General features: G+C 48.2%; 1 protein-coding gene across 1 annotated transcript; it reads right to left on the bottom strand.

The window, feature by feature from the left end:
- Positions 1 to 33: 33 nt before the first annotated feature.
- Positions 34 to 10,445, bottom strand: fibcd1a (fibrinogen C domain containing 1a). The gene is made up of 9 exons (XM_029162463.3): positions 10,321 to 10,445; positions 9,357 to 9,435; positions 3,082 to 3,197; positions 2,630 to 2,996; positions 2,424 to 2,556; positions 2,196 to 2,332; positions 1,758 to 1,854; positions 1,470 to 1,649; positions 34 to 1,159 (listed from the first exon to the last, which is right to left on the bottom strand). The coding sequence occupies exons 2-9, from the start codon at positions 9,432 to 9,434 to the stop codon at positions 897 to 899; spliced, it is 1,371 nt and encodes a 456-aa protein (XP_029018296.3). The 5' UTR covers position 9,435; positions 10,321 to 10,445; the 3' UTR covers positions 34 to 896.
- Positions 10,446 to 21,821: the final 11,376 nt, after the last annotated feature.

Raw genomic sequence — 21,821 nt, forward strand, 5'->3', positions numbered from 1 at the left:
AACACAACGTTTAGAACAAACATGAACAGGATGAATGAGACATTCAATTTAGTTTAATAAATTTATTTTTTTACTTTAGTCAGTTATGACTCATGAGATCATTTAGCACAACAGATCTTAAGTAAGACATTCAAGCAAATAAATTACAAGTTAGGATAACAAACAAGTAAATCAAACTCTTCACAATATAAATGCTCACAATGTATAAAACAAAGAGTCAGATGACTCCCCAGGGCTTAGACTTAGTGTATGGTCAATGCCAGAGGTCAGAGGTGAAGTATTTCACTTCTAAGCCAAAAATCTTATGTTGTGTTTCACCTCTTCTATATAAAAATTACAAGGTGTATGGAGGACCGGCAGTCAGGGTGTGAAAGTTAATACGTTTACATAATAAGAAAAATAAACAACATACATTTCATGGAGGTATTTTTGTGACATCTCATTATCAAGTAACTAATTATTAACCAGAGAGCAACCTGAAATACTAGCTGATTGGAATACAGTAACTAAGTACCCAAATACCTCACTACAGCAGTAGTAATACATTAGTTGGCTTATTAGTTTTAGTTACTTTAAGCTCATACCCCAACAAGTCATATGATATATTATGTGTGTGAACAGCAACAGGATTTTTAAAATTACTATCAGTACTATCATCAAGTATTTCTACACTTTGGAAATGTGATACAGCAGATTTTGAAAATAAAAGACTCAAGTAATTTAATACTTAAACCAAATTTAGAAGCTTTGTTCTGATTTCACACTATACAGACCCTGGCCCTTCAGGTCCAGGTGTCATAGTTATGGTGAAGTCGCAATCTTACCAAAAACAGGGCCTGATTTAGATCAGGGTTTTTTTTTGTCAAAGGTCCAGTTTAAGTTCAGGTCTGTGAGGATCAGGACTGTGGTCTGGCATGTGGACGTATCTTCATCTCAGTGAAACGGAGTGAGTACTGCCAGCCGGTCCAGCTGGACCATTCAACCCCATCAGCATAGGAGGCGTGGCCTCCCCTCAGGTACTGGCCATTCAGGTTGGAGGTGTGGCAGTTTCGGTACCACCATGCACCCTGGTAGTATGCTGCACAGTTGTTCTCTGATTGGTCATTGTCCCGATCTTTGGTGGTGAACTGCATCCCAGAGTGCTTCAACAGGGAATCACCTTTAGCAGACACCGCTAGTTAGGGCTGGTATTTATAGTCATAGTATAGTATACTATATAGTATAGTCATATGTTGTGAGGGTGTGAGACATTAGTGGTTGAAGACCTTAAGTTACGTGCAGAACAAGTTGAACCTAGCTACACCTCCACATGGAATGATCTTATCAAACAGCAACATTTACCTAACCTAGCCTAGTTAAGGATGTATAGGACAGTGTGGATTTAACCTTCCTTAAGGACAGTTTATTAATGAGTGGTTTACATCTGAATGGGCTACTTTTTCGGAAAAAGTCCTGTGTTGAGTCAGTACCTGCAGTCCCAGAGTACTTGTCCACGCTTAGCGGGTACCCATCTTCATCTGGGTTCACAGAGTCCTGGCCAACAGAGAATTCTGCGTAATGAGCGAAGGCTGTGGCATTGTCGAAGTCAGCCATATCTATACGTAACTCATAGCCTCCCAACCTGGTGAAAGAGTACATCCTGTGTAAACCTAGGAGGGACAGGATGATATGGATACAGGGAGGTTATTTAGACCTGGAGCTCCTTAATCAATCCCAATAGCAGTCTTTTTACATCTAGCTCTAATTGTGTGTCAGACCGAGCCAGTGCTCTCCTGTCGTCTGTCCGAAGCCGTCTCTGTATGCCTCCCAGTCCCGGAAAAAGTTCACAGAACCATCCTCCCTCCTTTGGATCACCTGCACACACACACAATGCACAGGCATCTACCACAACCATAATACTGTAATGCATGGTCCACCCAGAACTGACCTTGCATTTTATGATGCTTTACAATTTGTTATGAGGGTTATGTTGGTCTTGTGTTTCTTCTTGTCCCTGTCGTTTGTGCCTTCCTATGACTTAGCTTTTCCCTTAACAGCTACCTCGTGGCTATACAAATATCTGGAACTGTGCCCTTGTCCAGTGACCACTTCAAATTAAGCTTCTTGTATTTATTGGTATTCAGTGCTTTGGGGTGTTTCAGAGAGTTGTAGTGTCCTTCGAGGCCAGTGTTTGCTAGTGTAGCCTGTATTAGTACCGTCCAGCCTCCTCCATCAGTCGTCATGTCACAGTAAACCATGAAGCCGTTAGGGTCATGAACTGGAAACACAGAATAAACTCCGTCCTCAAAAACACCGGATGCCATGACATCGCTGCAGTCTCTGGGTCCTATGGCTGAGGATGGGGAGACAGAGAGAAGCGTGTGGTGTGGGGGGTTCATATACCAGCATAACAGAGCTCACTGGGTTATTGTGCATCTCTGTACCTCTGTTATTATTGACTTTTTGCAATTCACTCTTCAGCTTTCTCACACTCTCTGTTTCACTCTGCAGGCTGAGCAGAGAGTCACTGAAACTTGCAGCCACCTTCAGCACACCGGAGTGACTGTCAGACAACACCTGCACAGGTGCGATAGGTGAGTATTATTCACATTAACATTCATGCATGATTATGTGACACCTCTAAATTCACCTGTATGATGCTGCGCTGTTCACTCTGCAGTCCATCCAGCTTATGGTCCAGAACACCTTGACTTCTTTTAAGTGAATCAGACTCCAGCCTCAGGTTGTGGGCATGGCCAACAAGTACTTTTAATTCCTCTGCCACCTTCTGTAGCAGTCCCTTCTCCTGCCAGTCATCTGCATTGTGATTAGTCAGTGCCTGTAGCAGTGAGCTCTGTAGCGCCTCCCAGCGTAGAAGGTTCTCACTGTAGTCTGGACAGTTTGGGTCCAAGAAGATGTTGATTGGCTCACCAGCTGTGACACGAGACACTGTCACCAGGGCAACAGACTCTTTAGGGTTGGTTGAAATTACAGGCGAGGAGGAGGAGACACCACCCCTATCACAGTGAAAGCATATGCACACAGGTGAGATGTGCAGGTGGCAGATATGCCGCACATGGGTAAAACAAATTCTGATTTTACCTGTTGACGAAAGGAAGTGGGTACTGGCTCAGGTACAGGATGATGACAGTTGTCATAATTACAGTTGCTATGCCAAGCACAGAGATGACAGTCCATAACACAAAGCTGCAGCATTTCTAAACACACACACACACACACACACACACACACACACACACACACACACACACACACACACACACACACACACACACACACACACACACACACACACACACACACAAGATCAGTTTTTCTTTGAGCCAGCAGGTGACAAGCCAGCTTTTTGTTTTGAAACCCCATCTTTAGTTTGTTCCTAGCAATCTTCTAGTCAGCCTTAAAGCTTTGGCCTTAGAATCCTGCTTTTGATTTGTCCTATTTGCTCACTAACCTTTGCCACATCCATTCAGATATCAGTTATTACTTTACCTTCACTTCAACCTCTGTGACATGCTTCATATCCATCTGCTTGGGCTCCTTTTCTGCTGTTTCTTTTGTTTGCCTGTTAGTCTGCTAAGGATTTAGTTCTCTATATTTCAAAAATACAGTGCATATTGGAGCAGTTTGCACTTTCTCCCCGTGTTTGCGTGGGTTCTCTCTGGGTTCTCCGGCTTCCTCCCACAGTCCAAAGACATGCATTAGGTTGATTGGACTCTCTCCATTGCCCGTAGGTGTGAGTGTGTGTGTGCATGGTTGTCTGTCTCTGCGTTGCCCTGCGATGGACTGGTGACCCGTCCAGGGTGTACCCTGCCTCTCGCCCATAGCCAGCTGGGTTAGGCTCCAGCACCCCCGCGACCCCGCATTAGGGAATAAGCGGCTTGGAAAATCGATGGATGGATGGCTATTGGGACATGGAATGTTACATCACTGGGGGGGGGGGTGTACTGGCTAGAAATACTCGAGCTCACCTCCACACATAGCCTGAGCTCTGGAACCCAACTCTTTGAGAGGGGCTGGATCCTCTTCTACTCTAGAATTGCCTGTGGCGAGAGGCGATGGGTGGTGTGGGCTTGCTCATTGACAGGGTTTGGCAGAGTTCGGACCCACATGCACAGCACCGAGACGTCGGACAGATGGTAGAATTTTAAGGGTTTAATACAGTTCTCTTTCCAATAGTCGGTCCAGGTCATACACAATGATTCTCAGGTTTCAGTACAGAGGGAGCAGGCTGAATCAGGTCCAAGGGCAGGCAAGGGTTCGACAACAGGATGACAAGGTTACAGTACCGGTAAGGAGCAGGCAGGAATCGGGAGTCGGGAACACGAAGCAGGATCAAGAACAAACGGGCAGGACAATGAAACGCTGGATAGTGATGATTGGCATACACAAACGATCTGGCAAAGACTATGGTGACTGGTGGTGGTTTAAATACACAGGTGATTACTAATGACAGACAGGTGTGTGTAATGAGACCGGGACGTGGAACGGGGGCTAACCAGATGAGACACAGGTGCGTAACTGAAAACCGGAAGTAAAGCGGGAACTGCTGTGGCGTGACGAGAAAGGGAAGTGCTTACAAAATAAAACAGGAAACTGGAACCAAAACACAGATGACAAACTAAGTCCTTTCAAAACAAAAGCGGAATCTAACCTGATGAACAGAAACCGGAAGTGTTACAAATAAAACTGAAAACAGAACCAGAACCTGACAGTACCTCTCCCCCTAAGGCGTCTACCACGGCGCCCACGGAAGCCCCCCCCCCGGAGGGAGGGGGAGGGAGGACTGGAGGAGGGTCAAAACAAGAGTCCATAAACCGAAGCAGAGCCCGTCCCCAAAGGCCCCATGTGGCCCAGAAACCCCCTCTTCTGGAGGGCGGCAGCAGGGGAGTTTGCCACGACGGCTGGCAGGGTCCGGGAGGGCAGAGCCGAGTCCAACCCCCTCCCGACGGAGATGCTCCGGGGATCCTAGGGTCGTGGCGGATGACATCGGCAGAGACAGCGCCTTCGTCGCGGCAGGAGGAGACGCCCCCCAGGCGAGTGACCATGACGACGGCGGAGCAGAGGCGGACGGCGCCGCAGGAGGCAGCGCCATCCAAACGGCAGGAGACGCCGAGGGCAAGGCCACCAGTCCGGCCGCCGAGGCGAGAACCAACGTGGAATCAGCGATGAAGACAGATGTGGGGCCAGAGCCGGGACCAGAAGCGAAGCCGGGACCAGAGACGAGGGCAGACGTGGAGACGTGGCCGGAACCAGGGGCGAAGACAGACTTGGAGACGTGGTCGGCGCCGGACCACCAGGAACCGATGCAGATGCGGCCAGAGCCGAGCCGCCAGGAACCGATGCAGATGCGGCCGGAGCCGAGCCGCCAGGAACCGATGCACATGCGGCCGGAGCCGAGCCGCCAGGTACCGATGCACATGCGGCCGGAGCCGAGCCGCCAGGAGCCGAGATGAGCGTGGCAGGCGCCGATGGATCTCCGCAGGAACCTCCAGCACCCTCGGAACGGCTCCTGCGCACAATTTAACAGAAACGAAAGTCTCTGCAGCACCACCAGGAACTGCAGCAGGAACAGCAACAGGTGCGACCTCCTACTGGAGGTCGGCGGGGGCTGCGGCAGAAACTCCAGCTGGCGCGACCTCCTCCTGGAGGCCGGCGGGGACTGCAGCAGAAACTCCAGCTGGCGCGACCTCCTCCTGGAGGTCGGCGGGGACTGCGGCAGTAACTCCAGCTGGCGCGACCTCCTCCTGGAGGTCGGCGGGGACTGCCCCCCCGAGGCTGACAGGAACACGAACGGCGTCCTCTGTGGAGCCGACAGGAACGGGAGCTAGAACGGCGTCCTCGCAGGAGCCGACAGGAACGGGAGCTAGAACGGCGTCCTCGCGAGAGCCGACAGGAACGGGAGCTAGAACGGCGTCCTTGCGGGAGCCGACAGGAACGGGAGCTAGAACGGCGTCCTTGCGGGGGCCGACAGGAACAGGAACTAGAACGACCTCTACAGGGCCGACGGAAACTGGAACGACCTCTACAGGGCCGACAGGAACTGGAACGGCGTCCTCACTGGAGCCGGCAGTGCTGCTCTCGGACTCCTCACTGGAGCCGGCAGTGCTGCTCTCGGACTCCTCACTGGAGCCGGCAGGGACTGGGACGGGGGTGGCTTCCTCGTTGGAGCCGGCAGGGCTGCTCGCGGCCACCTCGCAGGGGCCGGCGGTGCTGCTCGCTGCCTCCTCGCTGGAGCCAGCAGGGATTGGGACGGCGTCCTCTCTGGAGCTGGCATGGCTGCTTGCTGGGCGCTTCCGCATATTTGTTCGCCAGTTTCTGGAAATCTCTGCAGATATCCTCCGGTAAGCTCGGGGGAAAAAACTCCATCGCTCCGCTGCATGGTTATGCACGGAGGCGAGCAAACAGAGAAAAAAAAGGGAAAAAGAAAAACCGTAACAGACCTGGGTGCAGGCTGGGCGCTGGCTGGGTCCAAGTCTGGCCAGATCGTTCTGTCAGGGTTTGGCAGAGATCGGACCCACATGCACAGCACCGAGACGTCAGACAGATGGTAGAATTTTAAGGGTTTAATACAGTTCTCTTTCCAATAGTCGGTCCAGGTCATACACAATGATTCTCAGGTTTCAGTACAGAGGGAGCAGGCTGAATCAGGTCCAAGGGCAGGCAAGGGTTCGACAACAGGATGACAAGGTTACAGTACCGGTAAGGAGCAGGCAGGAATCGGGAGTCGGGAACACGAAGCAGGATCAAGAACAAACGGGCAGGACGATGAAACGCTGGATAGTGATGATTGGCATACACAAACGATCTGGCAAAGACTATGGTGACTGGTGGTGGTTTAAATACACAGGTGATTACTAATGACAGACAGGTGTGTGTAATGAGACCGGGACGTGGAACGGGGGCTAACCAGATGAGACACAGGTGCGTAACTGAAAACCGGAAGTAAAGCGGGAACTGCTGTGGCGTGACGAGAAAGGGAAGTGCTTACAAAATAAAACAGGAAACTGGAACCAAAACACGGATGACAAACTAAGTCCTTTTAAAACAAAAGCGGAAACTAACCTGATTAACAGAAACCGGAAGTGTCACAAAATAAAACTGAAAACAGAACCAGAACCTGACACTCATAGCTCCCCAGCTTAGCCGCCATGTGTTGGAGTTGTCCCAGGTGGACGAGACGGTCGTTTCCCTGTGCCTTCCGGTGGGAGATAGGTCACTCACTGTCGTTTGTGCTTATGGGCCAAACGGTTGTGTGGAGTATCTGGCCTTCTTGGGGTCTCTGGAAGGAGTGTTGCTCCAACTGCCCATGTGGGGAACAACAGTGATACCTGGAGAGGCATGATTGGGAGGAACGGCCTCCCTGATTTGAACCTGAACGGTGTTACGTTATTGGACTTCTGCTAGGCACAGTTTGGCCATAACAAACACCATGTTCGAACATAAGGGTGTCCATTAGTGCACATGGCACCAGGACACCCTAGGTCGAAGGCCGATGACAGACTTTGTAGTTTTTTCACCTCACCTTCGTCCATATGTTCCGAACACTCGAGTGAAGAGAGGGACTGAGCTGTCAACTGATCACCACCAATCACGTCTGGTTGACCCGTGGGACCCCTGAAACAGCTGATGGGTACCGATAGGCCAAGCGTGCTGCACCCTGTGCCGTTGCAGAAGCAAAAACGCTGGCCTGGGAGGAGTTCGGGGAGGCCATGGAGGAGGACTATCGCTCGGCCTCAAAGAGATTCTGGCAAACCGTTCAAAGCCTCAGGAGGAGGAAGCAGTTTTTCACTAACTTTGTTTACAGTGGAAGTGGGGAGCTGTTGACCTTGACTGGGGATGTTATCGGACGGAGTTCTTTGAGGATCTCCTCAACCCCTTCGAGGAAGCAGAGGCAGGGGACTCATAGGTGGACTTGCCCATCACCCAGGCTGAGGTCATCGAGGTAGTTTGTAAGTCCCTCTTCAAAAAAAGGGGGACAGTAGAGTGTGTTCCAACTATAAGGGGATCACACTTCTCAGCCTCCCCGGAAAAGTCTATAACAGGGTAGTGGTACTCTCGGCTGGCCTGGGAACGCCTTGGAGCCCCACCGGAAGAGCTGGAGGAAGTGTCCAGGGAGAGGGAAGTCTGGAACTCTCTGCTCAGACTGCTGGCCCCGCGACCCGGCCCCGGATAAGCGGATGAAAATGGATGGATGGATAGATAGATATATTTCAAATATGCTTTAAGTTATTGTAAAAACTGAATTTGTCTAAGTTTGAGTTCTAGTTTATCTAGTTTTTTATTTTATTTGTAAAGAGAAATTATATTTAAAACTGAGTTGTAATTTGGCAAAATATTAATAAAATGTTTGTGTTCTTTGATTTTGCTTCTAAACATTTGGTTCAACTGTTATGATAATTAGTCATATAGTTTTTGTAAAATTAAACCCTTATTTTGCTTCCTATTTGTGATGTATTCTCATTAGCCAGAAAACTAGTGAATCTAGTTTGCCATAATTACCACAGAGAAGCTAGTCAGTGGGTGGGTTGGGGGTTGGACGGATGGAAACTTTATTCATTCAAGAGGAGAATTCACAAAAATTAGATTGGGTATCTGGAACCCTCTCATCTGGAGCCTCTGTGATTCTAATATGTGGATCGTTAACTTGGGTTTGGTTCTTGGTTGGGATTTAACTGGATTTGGGAGTTTGGATTTCAACAACATTGCTGTATGTTAGCTAGTGAGTATCAGCTGAACTCACTAGGCCTCTTTTATTGTTCTGGCTGTAAATGCTCTCTTATTTGATTCCAGAGTCGCCCAGGTGTCTTTCTGTGTAAAGTTTGCATGTTCACCTCCTGTCTGTGTGGGTATCAACAACTTTCTTCATCAAAAGCTATCAAAAATGGTGTCTGATTCTATTTACGGACACAGGGAATGGGTCAATGCTATTTGTTAGACCAAAAAATGTTTCTATATAAAACAAAAATGACCTAGAGGAACTGAAATTAAAACCAACTGTGTAGTCCCACATGGATTGAAGCTATGAATAAAAGGTTGATGGTTAAAAGTACCTTCAAACTGAGTACACAGAAGTAGGCAAAAGCGACAGCTGCTGCAGATTAGACACATGCTGATCTGACACTTTAACTCCTGATTAGGGGGAATTAATGGTTCTGCTCTGTGTGTCTTCGTGTTTCCACTTTACTGGTTAGGTAAGTTATATTCTACAATTTAAACCTGGTGGATTTTTGACCTGATGAGTCCATCATTCTTCCAGTGACACATTTAGTCCTTTATGCTGTTCATATGTGTTTTATTTTGACCTTTACAGAACAAACTATAAATGAAGCATACAACAGCTCCAGGTGCCAGGTTACCTTTTGTGTGTTTGGTCGTTTGCTGTCAAGCTCGGAGCTGCTGTTGTTCATGATTGTCCATCGGTCATTCAGCATCATCCTAAAAATATGAAACACACTTCTGTAGGAACTTCTCAGTGGATCGCTAGATCTCTGGTCTTGACTTTTGGCTAAGCTAGTCCAGCCACAGAATCTAAGACTTTGAACATTATCAATTATCTTTTTTGTCTTCATAAGTATATGATTATTATTTATACTACCTTAAAACATGTATAACCAGTGAATACGTTTAGAATGTCCTTTAATCTGTGACCCTAAAATCTGGCTAGTCGGAATCTTAAGCCTCAACATTTATTTTCAAAACAATTATTCACCAAATATTTTTTGTAAATTTGAGAACCACTAAACCAGCCTCTGAAGTATCACTGATAACTTCTAGAACTGCTTTCAAGAACAGAACCTCATAAAAGGTCAAGCACCTCTAGAACGTCTTGCTGGACCCTCCTTCTTGAGTCTTTGGAAACTAAGTGATGTTTCATTGCTTTCTGTAAAGAGCCATTAAACTGCAGAGTGGCTGCTCTTTTGCTTGTTGTTGTTCATGAGCAGAAATTATGGTTAATCTAAAACATGTGGGTGAACTTGATTAGATTTAGCAGGAATTCAAAGAAGCTGGTCTTTGCTGACTAGGTCTGTCACAAAATTGCTTTAAAACATAAAACTTTCATGTTTAATAAAAAAAAATTGTTAGGTTATGCCTGTGTGATGACATTGTGACCTCCAATGTGGTTAGGGTTGTTAAAGATCAAACGTCAGAGACCAGCCAGACGAACAATCTTAGAGGGTGAATAGTTTATGCTAGTTATTTAAACATTAAAGCAAATATTAATGATTTAAATCATTTAAGGTTTTGAGTGTAAAAGATAAAATGCCAGATGAGTTCAACTACACGCATTGATCAAAATAAAACAATATATAATAACCTCACCTGAGTGCCGGTGGTAGAACTGAAGCTGTGATAATGATGAAGAAAAGACTGAAAAAACCATCTGCTGGAACAGAACCGACGCATTCAGTGAGGCGGAGTGGGAGCTAATCTGATCACTCAGTCTGTCACTCTGGCTTGTGTTACTGTTAGCAGTTAATGAATGTTAACACTTTTCAGTGGGTGTGGGTCTTTTATCAGACCAGAAGCTTAATTCAATTCAATTCAATTCAATTCAATTCAATTCAATTCAATTCAATTCAATTCAATTCAATTCAATTCAATTCAATTCAATTCAATTCAATTCAATTCAATTCAATTTTATTTATACCCATTTTGCCTTTGCTTGTTGTTGCTTGTTGTTGCTTGTAGTTGTTTGTTGTTGCTGCTGCTGCTGCTGCTGCTGCTGCTGCTGCTGCTGCTGTGCTTTTCTCTCTTTCTATCCCCTCACCTTAACCGGTCGAGACAGATTGCCAAATGCCCACATTTAGCCTAGTTCTGCTGGAGGTTAGGGATTTTCCTCTCCACTGATGCTGTTAAATTGGAATTAAATACAATTAGGCTTGCTGTATGTGGGATTTGTTTTTGTTTTTCTTTTTTGACAGCAACATTGGAGAGGTAAATCTCCCCCTCTAACGAGGAAGAAACCTCCAGCAGAACCAGGCTGGATGTGGGCGGCCATCTGCCTCGACCAGTTGGGGTGAGGGGATAGAGAGAGAGAAAAGCACAGCAACAACAACAAGCAACAACGAGCAACAACAGAGCACAGGCAGGATGGTTGGACCAGGGACTGGATACAGGCAGGATGGTTGGACCAGAGATTGGACACAGGCAGGATGGTTGTACCAGGGACTGGACACAGGCAGGATGGTTGGACCAGACACTGGACACAGGCAGGTTGGACCAGAGACTGGACACGGGCAGAATGGTTTGATCCACAGCTGCCCATCACAGACACACAGCTCTGAGTCTGATGATACGTGTAGGTGAGGACAGAGTGGGGGAGAGAGAGAGAGTGGGGGAGAAGCACAACTACTGGAGAGAAAGAGACAAGGTTAGTTAAACATGGAACAATGATGGGGGGATTTATGTGAATTTAGTTGAAGGTTGCGGGACATCCAGGATCTGATGTTATTTAAACAACTTAAACAACAAATTTTGACTAGTTGATCTGTTTCTGGCTCCAAGGACTATATAGCTGAGTATTGTTATGGACGCTCTGACCCAACACTCAGCCTTATAGGAAGCCCCTGCTTCGCTGTGGCTCACACACATATATGATATGAGGTTTGATTAGAGGATGTGAACCAGTGGTCATCACACCTAAATCTGACCACAGATTATGTAAACAACAACACCCTCTGAAAGGAAGTCATAGATGGCATTACTGCAGACACCTTAAAGCTACTGAAACATTGGATGCTATAGGCCGCAAAGCGAGCCTGTCTAAATTACAGTTTGCTCAGACAAAGGTTATTTTTCTGGGTCATTGTAATTACAGCTGATGGCAATCCCTCTCACCCAACAGAGTTGAAGCAATGTGAAACCTGTCTAAACCGTGCATGTATAAACAGCTTTTGTCTTTTATAGGTCTTTGTTCTTATTGTAGGAACTTCATTCCTAACTTTACTGTCTTTGAGGCCCCACTCAGTGTTCTGACGCAGATGTCTTCATCGTCCACTTCTTCTCTCACAAGGACGTCTGCGGCTGAACAAGCGTTTACTGACCTCGAGCTTGCTCTTCAGTCTGCTCCTATTTTGGGTCTTCCTGATCTGACCTTACGCGACCTTCACTCAAACCGTGGATAAGAAATCTTGTTGTACGACTTCTGGTCTTTTGTCCTGTAGTCTTTTTTCCTGCCAAGCGTCAACCAGCTGCTGCTAAACTTCCACTGTGTCTATGGGCAGTGGAGGCGGCAGAGAAAGCCATGCTGGCATCATGTGACATTGCTGGGTACTCTGACGTCACCTTGTTGGTTCCTCATGCTGTGTTTTTGATCCTTTTGGAACAGAAAATATCACATCTTTCTACAGCCCGATGGCTAAGATACAACACCATCTTGCTTAACATGCTGAACATTACTATCAAGAGGTGCAATGTGCTTGACCCAGCCACTCTTCTTCCACGCCCTGACGATGGCGAACCTCAGACTGTGTTGATGGCTCTGCCTCTACAGACGCTGCTTTGGGCCAATGTTAGGTTGGGTATGCAGTCTGCACTCCTCATGCCGTCTTGAAGTCTGGTTGTCATGATTCCAGCTGTTGCTCTTGTTGGCTTAGTCTTCAGTTTTATTTTTGTCTTGTTTCCTGTCTGCACAACTGTGCGTAGTTGTTTTCAAGACATGTGATCACCAGCTGTATTCTATTAGTAATCACCTCCTTGCATTTAAGCACCTGCATGTTCCTTTGTTCTCTGCCAGTTAGTTTTTGTTCAAGCACCTGGTTTATCAGCCTCCCAGCACTACCTAGTAAGTTTATGGTTTTTGACTCGTGCCTGTGTTCTGACCGTGTTTTTGCCTTGTCCCTGCCTGTACCTCTGCTAGAGTTTATGATTACTGGTTGACCCACGTCCCTGCCTCAGTTCCAGCCGTCCACAAAGAGGCCGTCCCTGCCTCAGTTCCAGCCGTCCACAAAGAGGTCCCTCCAGGCCTCATCGACACCAACAAGGAGGCCGCTTCTGGAGTCCCTGGTGGTCCTGAGGAGACCACACCCCGTTCCTTCCCTGAGAGTCCGGTCCGGAGCCTGGTGTCTTCTGATTTTCTGTGCACAGGTGTCGTCCTTGGAGGTGCTGGTGGTCCCTGCAGGAGCACATTTGTTTCCACCCCTAGGGGTCCAAGGGAGGCCGTGCCACCCTCTGTCTCCAGGGGCCTGGAGACGACTGCTCGAACCTCGGTTCCAGGATACTCTGTCTCAGGCGCTGACCACCACTGCCCCCCCGGTGGCTCGGCACCGACCCCGCCTGCTTCCGTTCCCGGTGGTTCGGCACCGACCCCGCCTGCCTCCTTTCCCGGTGGGCCGGCTTCGACCGCGTTTGCCTCAGTTTCCAGTGGTCCGGCTTCAACCACGTCTGCCTCGGTTCCTGGTGGACTGGCTTCTCCCTGTGCTTTAAACACGCAGACTCTGGCAGACGAATGGTTCCACCTGTAGCCATGGAGTCTACAGTGGTTTGGGACTGATGGCAAGCTGTGCCGCCCAAACACTTTTTCCCCACAATTCAGATTACCCAATAGGTGCAAACAGGCAACAGGACCATTACACCATCCAACAAGGGCACCGAGCAATCGTTAAGGAGATCAGGAGGAAGCACTGGAACTCCAAATGGTGGCGAGGCCCCTTCCAGGTCCTACTGACGACTCACACAGCTGTGAAGGTCGCAGAGAGAGCAACTTGGATCCACTCCATCTACTGCAGGAGGGTCCCGGATCCAACAGACGACCCTCTGTCTAAACCGCACGGACAATCCACCAGAAGTGAGGAGACTTGGATGAGCGAGACATCAAATGTAACCATGCAGTTGTAGACTTCATTTTTTGTTGCTTTTATCCTTCATCTACAGATGACAGAGGTCATAAGACAACACAAGCAGCAATACACATCATCATTCTGCTTAATCCCTGATTCTCCTATTCACTCTAGACCCAAATGTACAACAAAGATCCAAAAGCATGAAAACTATCTTAAGACTATATGAAACAGTACTTACATCCCGAATAACACTGATTCTAATGGTACTGTGGTGAAGGCGCTCCACGACCTTCAAAGTCTCAGGGACAAATGGGGCGCTTAGAATTTTCCCCTTTTGGCTAGACGAAATGTCTGGAAAATGTAAATCTGGCTGATGGCTGTGATTCTCTTCCTTGGTTGTTGCGTTATCCCACTGGTTAGAGGTCTAATCATGCGTGCGACCTCAGCAGCACTCTCGTATCAAATGACACAATGCACTCTTTATGAGTTAATACACAATTGTTTCATTTGCAAGGGTCTTTTAGTATTAGGAAATGATATGTTTGACAATTTTTATTCTTAGTGTTTTTTTTATTCTTAGTGTTTGATTAACATGTGATCAAAACGAGTGTTATGGGAAAAATTGTTGCAAAAAAATGCAGTCATTATTATATATTATGATTTATGACTTAAGATATTAATTGCAGAACATATGTTTTGTCTTACTTCTGTTTTATGTATTTGACATCTCTCCTAGATTGTTCCATGGTTGTCTCTGCCTGATAGACTCTGTACTCTAGTTCCCAAACCCAAGGCCGGGGAGTTGTGTCTCTCTGTCTGTGAGACTTAGCGCTCCTCAGACAGAGGGGTTTAAAAGCAGAAACAACTTGAGGATTGTGGGCTGTTTACGTCACACCTTCGTGGTGTATGCACTGATCTCCTCAACTGGTTTTTGGTTTGTTGACGTGCACGTTCAACATCCATGTTTTTGATTTGCTTTCCCCATTATTTTTATTTTCCTTTATTTTTATATTAAATCACACAAAAGACAACTCTCTCATCTGCCTCTTTATGGGAAATTTCCACCACAGTATCATCTGCATAACAATAAAAATTTATAGAATGCTTCCTAATAATCTCACCTAGAGGAGACATGTATAGGCTGAACAGAATTAGACTAAGCACAGAGGCCTGCGGTACTCCATAGCTAATATGTGAAGGATTTGACATTAACATGAACAAACTGGAATCTGTTCAACAAATAGGATTTAAACCATCCCAGTGTTGTTCTTTTAATTCCGATGCTATGTCTGTAGCATGTCTGTCTATAAATCCTGGCTGAAAATCTTCATACAGGCTATTCCTACTCAGGTGGTCAGATAATTGTTTAGCTACGATTTGTTATCGTAGAATCAACAGCAACAAGCAACAACAAGCAACAACAGAGCACAGAAAGGATGGTAGGACCAGGGACTGGATGCAGGCAGGATGGTTGGATCCGCAGCTGCCCATCACAGACACCAAACTTTGAGTCCAATGATACCTGTAGGTGAGGACAGAGAGGGAGAGAGAGTGGGGGGGGGGGGGGGGGGGGGGGGGGTGAGAGAGAGGAGAGAAGCACAACTACTGGACAGAAAGAGACAAGGTTAGTTAAACATGGGACAATGATGGGAGGTTATTGGACAGAAGAGGTAGAAGGAAATAGAGGAGCTCAGTGTATAAATTAAGTTAAGTCCCCCAGCAGTCTATGTCTATTGCAGCTTAACTAATAGATGGTTCCTGTGACTAACAATAATTGCCAGTGACCTGAACCATCTCTAACTATAAGCTTTATCAAAAAGGAAGGTTTTAAGCCTAATCTTAAAGGTGGAGAGTGTGTCAGCTTCTCGAACCTGAAGAGGGAGCTGGTTCCAGAGGAGAGGAGCTTGGTAGCTAAAAGCTCTGCCTCCTGTTCTACATTTAAACACTCTAGGAACCACAAGTAGCCCAGCGCTCTGAGAACGAAGTGTTTTGCTGGGAGCATAAGGAACTATGAGGTCTTTAAGATAAGAAGGAGCTTTATCATTGAGTACTTTGTAGGTGAGTAGGAGAATTTTAAATTCTATCCTACATTTTACAGGCAGCCAGTGCAGAGAAACTAATGTAGGAGAAATGTGATCTCTCTTTCTAAGTCCTGTCAGAACTCTGGCTGCAGCATTTTGAATAAGCTGTAGGCTTTTAAGGAGCTGTTAGGACATCCTATGAGTAAGGAGTTACAGTAGTCCAGCCTAGAGGTAACAAATGCATGGATCAGTTTCTCTGCATCGCTCTGAGAGAGGATGCTTCTGATTTTAACTATATTTCTAAGGTGGAAGTAGGCGGTTCTGGAGATTTGTTTAATGTATGATGTAAAAGAGAGATCCTGGTCAAACATGACACCAAGGTTCCTCACAGTAGAATCTGAAGCTAATGTTATGCCATCCAGGGTGGCTATCTGACTCAATAGTGTCTCTCTCAGATTTTTAGGCCCAACAATAAGAATCTCGGTTTTATCTGAGTTTAGTTAAAGGAAGCTTTGGGACATCCAGGATTTGATGTCTTTTAAACAACCCTGAATTTTGACTAGCTGATCTGTTTCATTCGGTTCCAAGGACATATATAGCTGAGTATCATCTGCGTAACAATGAAAATTAATAGAATGCTACCTAATAATCTCATATAGAGGAGACATGTATAGACTGAACACTATTGGACCAAACACAGAACCCTGTGGTACTCCATAGCTAATCCTTGTGCATGTGGAGAATTTCTCATTAACATGAACAAACCGGAATCTATCATAGTAGAAAGTAGAGAACCAATCCCATGTGCTTTGGGATTGGTTCTCTACTTTCATCCTCTAAGGTCAGTCGGGAAACCACCTGCCTGACAGGCTGGAAGATGTATCATGATGAGAAATTAAACATGACTCTGGCTGGTATTTATGTTATATATGTGCTGTTCCCACTTCACCCCACTTTATTGCAGTGTGTGATTGGTTGGTTCTACCTGCTGGGGGAGGCGTTTGGCCAGAACACCTTTGTGTGACATCACAGCAGAGAAAAGCAGCATCAAGCTTGGAGAAAGCCAGAGTGACAGACGGCAGCAAGTTCAAAATGCCTAAGTTAACAGGTGATAACAGCACATGTTAGCACATCTTTCAAAGTCTAGAGTGGTAAATAAGTGGAAGTGCTCCAGAATTTTAACAGTCACACTTTATGTAAATTTGGGGGGCTGATGGTCCAGAACATTTGGAACCTGTTATCTACCTGGATTCTCTGTTGACTCCAGTTCTACTGTGCAGTGCAGTGGAGGAGGGACCAGGTGGAGAACAGCCTCCTGGGGTCTAACCTTTGTTTTTATGATGACAATGTGAGAAAAACACTCCTCTAAGTGCTGAGTATAGTTCAATTCAATTCAATTCAGTTCAATTCAATTTTATTTATATAGCGCCAAATCACAACAAAATTATCTTAAGGCGCTTTACAAAGAAAGGTTTAAGACCTCACACAACTAAACCCAACAAATCCCACATAAAGCAAGCATTTAATTTGACAGCAACAGTGGACAGGAAAAACTTCCTCTCTAACGAGGAAGAAACCTTCAGCAGAACCAGGCTGGATGTGGGCGGCCATCTGCCTCGACCGGTTGGGGTGAGGGAATAGAGAGAGAGAAAAGCACAGCAACAACAACAAGCAACAACAGAGCACAGGCAGGACAGTTGGACCAGGGACTGGATACAGGCAGGATGGTCTGATCCACAGCTGCCCATCACAGACACCAAACTTTGAGTCCAATGATACCTGTAGGTGAGAACAGAGTGGAGGACAGAGTGGAGGAGAGAGAGAGAGAGAGAGAGAGAGAGAGAGAGAGAGAGAGAGAGAGAGAGAGAGAGAGAGAGAGAGAGAGAGAGAGAGAGAGAGAGAGAGAGAGAGAGAGAGAGAGAGAGAAGCACAACTACTGGAGAGAAAGAGACAAGGTTAGTTAAACATGGGACAATGATGGGAGGTTATTGGACACAAGAGGTAGAAGGAAGGAGGAGCTCAGTGTATAAATTAAGTTAAGTCCCCTAGCAGTCTATGTCTATTGCAGCTTAACTAAGAGATGGTTCCTGTGACTAACAATCATTGCCAGTGACCTGAACCATCTCTAACTATAAGCTTTATCAAAAAGGAAGGTTTTAAGCCTAATCTTGAAGGTGGAGAGTGTGTCAGCTTCTCAAACCTGAAGAGGGAGCTGGTTCCAGAGGAGAGGAGCTTGGAGATGACACTCTGTCAGGAACACACGGAGGAGGACCTAAAGGCACAGTGCAGACGAGGATGATAGTTAACAAACAGTGTTTATTACTCAAACGTAGTCAGGCAATCCAGGTCATACACACGAAGGCTCAGTTCAAAGGCACAAAAGAGGCAGGCAGGATCAGGTCCGGGAAACATGCAGGAGTTCGGTACACGGGTAAACACGGCAGAGGTACAGACTAGGGCTAGACAAAAACTCGATGGTCAGACGGTCAGTAAAGTTACCACAAGGTCCAAGGCGAAGGTACAGACAGGGTGTTGACAGGAATCGGCGGTCAGATACGGTCAGGATCGTGCAACAAGATTAGCTGATACGGCAACGCTGGAATGTGGTACTGAGACTCTACAATCTGGCGAGGTACTGGGGTGCGAGGTGGTGCCTAAATACACGGTGAACTGATTACTAATGAAGTGCAGGTGTGAATAATGACCAGTGGAAACGGGGACAGTTGTGACATACGGTAAACAGGAAGTGAAGCTAGAACAGAAACAGAAACCGGGAGTACTACCAAAACAAAACAGGAAATGAAAATTGGAACCAAAACATGACATGGCTGACAAACTAAGTCCTTACAAAAATAAAAGCAGAACTAGACCCGGATCGTGCCAGTACCCCTCCTCCTAGGGCGCCTACCACGGCGCCCACGGAGGCCCCCCCCTCCCCCCAACCAGGGCGGGTGGAGGGTGGTCACAGGAGGAGGGACCGAATCCCTCCCCCCCAAGGCACACAAGCAGGGTGGGCGAAGGGAGGACCGGAGATGGGTCAAAACAGAAACAACAAGATCATGACACAGGGCAGGAATTGGAGTCCATGATGAGTCCACAGTACCTAAGAAACAAGGTCCAAATTTTTCCTCACGGAGGGTGGTGACGAGGCGAGATCCTGCTCAGCCGCCACTGAGACAGGGCGGCACACTCAGTGCCCCTGAGCTGGGCCAGCGTCTACGGGAACCACCCCGAACGGCGATGTCCCCCAGGTGGGCGACAATCCTGGAGGCTGAGGGGTCGAGGCGGACGACGAAGGCAGAGACCATACCACTACTGCGGCAGAAAGCGACGTCCTACAGGCGGGGAGCCGCCCCAGAGGCAGGACCACCAAGGTGGCCGACAACGCAGGAGGCAGCGCCACCCCACAGCAGGCTGCGCCAAGGGCGAGGCCACCAGTCCGGCAGACGGGATGAGAGCCGACGATGAGCCGGAACCAGAGGCGATGGCGGACGAGAAGCCGGGACCAATACCGGAAACGATGACAGGACTGGAGACGAAGACAGACGTGGAGACAGAGACAGACGTGAAGACGGAGCCGGGACTAGAGACGAAGCCGGGACCACAGTTGGAGACAGACGTGAAGACGGAGCCGGGACCAGAGACGAAGACAGACGTGGAGACGGAGACAGGACCAGAGACGAGGACAGACGTGGAGACGTGGCTGGAACCGGACCACCAGGACCCAATGCAGACATGACCGGAGCCGGGTCACCAGGAACCGGAGCCATCAGGAACTAGAACGGCGTCCTCACAGGAGCCGACAGGAACTAGAACGGCGTACTCACAGGAGCCGACAGGAACTAGAACAGCGTCCTCACAGGAGCCGACAGGAACAGGAACAGGAACTAGAACGGCGTCCTCCGTGGAGCCGACAGGAACAGGAACTAGAACGGCGCCCTCCGTGGAGCCGACAGGAACAGGAACTAGAACGGCGCCCTCCGTGGAGCCGACGGGAACAGGAACTAGAACAGCCTCTTCAGGGCCGACGGGAACTAGAACGGCCTCTTCAGGGCCGACGGGAACTAGAACGGCCTCTTCAGGGCCGACGGGAACTAGAACGACCTCTACCGGGCCGACGGGAACTAGAACGACCTCTACCGGGCCGACGGGAACTGGAACGACCTCTACCGGGCAGACAGGAACTGGAACGACCTCTACCGGGCAGACAGGAACTGGAACGACCTCTACAGGGCCGATGGGAGCTGGAACGGCGTCCTTACCAGGGCCGGCAGTGCTGCTCGCGGACTTCTCATTGGAGTGCTGTTCGCAGCTGCCGAGCTCGACTGGACTGGATCCTGAACGTGACAAGGCTGAGCTGGACTCTGAACGTGACAAGGCTGAGCTGGACTCTGAACGTGACAAGGCTGAGCTGGACTCTGAACGTGACAAGGCTGAGCTGGACTCTGAACGTGACAAGGCTGAGCTGGACTCTGAACGTGACAAGGCTGAGCTGGACTCTGAACGTGACAAGGCTGAGCTGAAACCTGAACGTGACAAGGCTGAGCTGAAACCTGAATGTGACAAGGCTGAGCTGGAACCTGAGCGTGACAAGGCTGAGCTGGACTCTGAACGTGACAAGGCTGAGCTGAAACCTGAGCGGAGCACGACTGAACTGGGGCTGGAGCCTGAGCAGAGCACGACTCAACTGGGGCTGGAAACTGAGCAGAGCAGGGCTGGGCTGACTGAAACGCGGGGACTGATGTGGTTGCTGGTTGCAGTTCTGTGGCTAGAACGTGGGCATGAGACGTGAAACCGTACTGGTGCAGGAATTCCTCCCAGTGGGGTAAAACTGGAGCTGGGCAGGCTGGTGCAGCAGCAACGGTCAGACGGGGCTGGGAAAAAGAAACTGAAACCGGGACCGCGGGCTGATCTGGTGTGGGAGGAGGAGCAGAGGAGTCAGCTGAATCCGGGGGCATCGAGGATGCGACAAGGGCTGGCGTAATCCGAGCGGACGGCGTGGGGGCTGGTGTGGTGCGGAGCGTGCTGTCTAACTCCCCGAGTCGCGCACACATCCGCTCGTAGAGGTGACGGACACTAGGGCGTTCTAGCACGCTGTCCTCGTCTTCCAAGGTGCACACCGCCACCTCCATGGCGCTTCGCTGGGCTTCCAGGTTGGGCGCCCTTCGGTAATCCTCCGCGAGGAGTTTAAAATAATTGTGGAGGTCGCTGGGTAGCTCGGCACATGTAAACTCCATTCTCCCCGCAAGCGATTGATACTCGCAACCAAACAGGCAGGGAGGAACAAAAAAAACAAAACCAGTCACTGACCTGGATGGAGACTGAGCACTGGCTGGGTCTAAGTCTGGCCAGATTGTTCTGTCAGGAACACACGGAGGAGGACCCAAATGCACAGTGCGCACGAGGATGATAGTTAACAAACAGTGTTTATTACTCAAACGTAGTCAGGCGATCCAGGTCATACACACGAAGGCTCAGTTCAGAGGCACAAAAGAGGCAGGCAGGATCAGGTCCGGGAAACATGCAGGAGTTCGGTACACGGGTAAACACGGCAGAGGTACAGACTAGGTCTAGACAAAAACTCGATGGTCAGACGGTCAGTAAAGTTACCACAAGGTCCAAGGCGAAGGTACAGACAAGGTGTTGACAGGAATCGGCGGTCAGATACGGTCAGGATTGTGCAACAAGATTAGCTGGGGTGCGAGGTGGTGCCTAAATACACGGTGAACTGATTACTAATGAAGTGCAGGTGTGAATAATGACTGGTGGAAACGGGGACAGCTGTGACATACGGTAAACAGGAAGTGAAGCTAGAACAGAAACAGAAACCGGGAGTACTACCAAAATATAACAGGAAATGGAAATTGGAACCAAAACATGATGACATGGCTGACAAATTAAGTCCTTACAAAAATAAAAGCAGAACTAGACCCGGATCGTGACACACCAAGGTTCCTCACAATCTGAAGCTAATGTTATGCCATCCAGGGTGGCTATCTGACTCTAGTTGGAGTGTCTC

The sequence above is a fragment of the Betta splendens genome, chromosome 9 (genome assembly GCF_900634795.4).
Source record: "Betta splendens chromosome 9, fBetSpl5.4, whole genome shotgun sequence".
In the NCBI taxonomy this organism is placed as follows: domain Eukaryota; kingdom Metazoa; phylum Chordata; class Actinopteri; order Anabantiformes; family Osphronemidae; genus Betta; species Betta splendens.

Coding starts and splice junctions, on each gene's coding strand:
- fibcd1a (XM_029162463.3), bottom strand. CDS start 9,434: ATGATGCTGAATGACCGATGGACAATCATGAACAACAGCAGCTCCGAG. Junction 3,198..9,356: donor AACGACCAAACACACAAAAG/GTAACCTGGCAC, acceptor GTGTGTGTTTAG/AAATGCTGCAGCTTTGTGTT. Junction 2,557..2,629: donor AACAGCGCAGCATCATACAG/GTGAATTTAGAG, acceptor GCACCTGTGCAG/GTGTTGTCTGACAGTCACTC.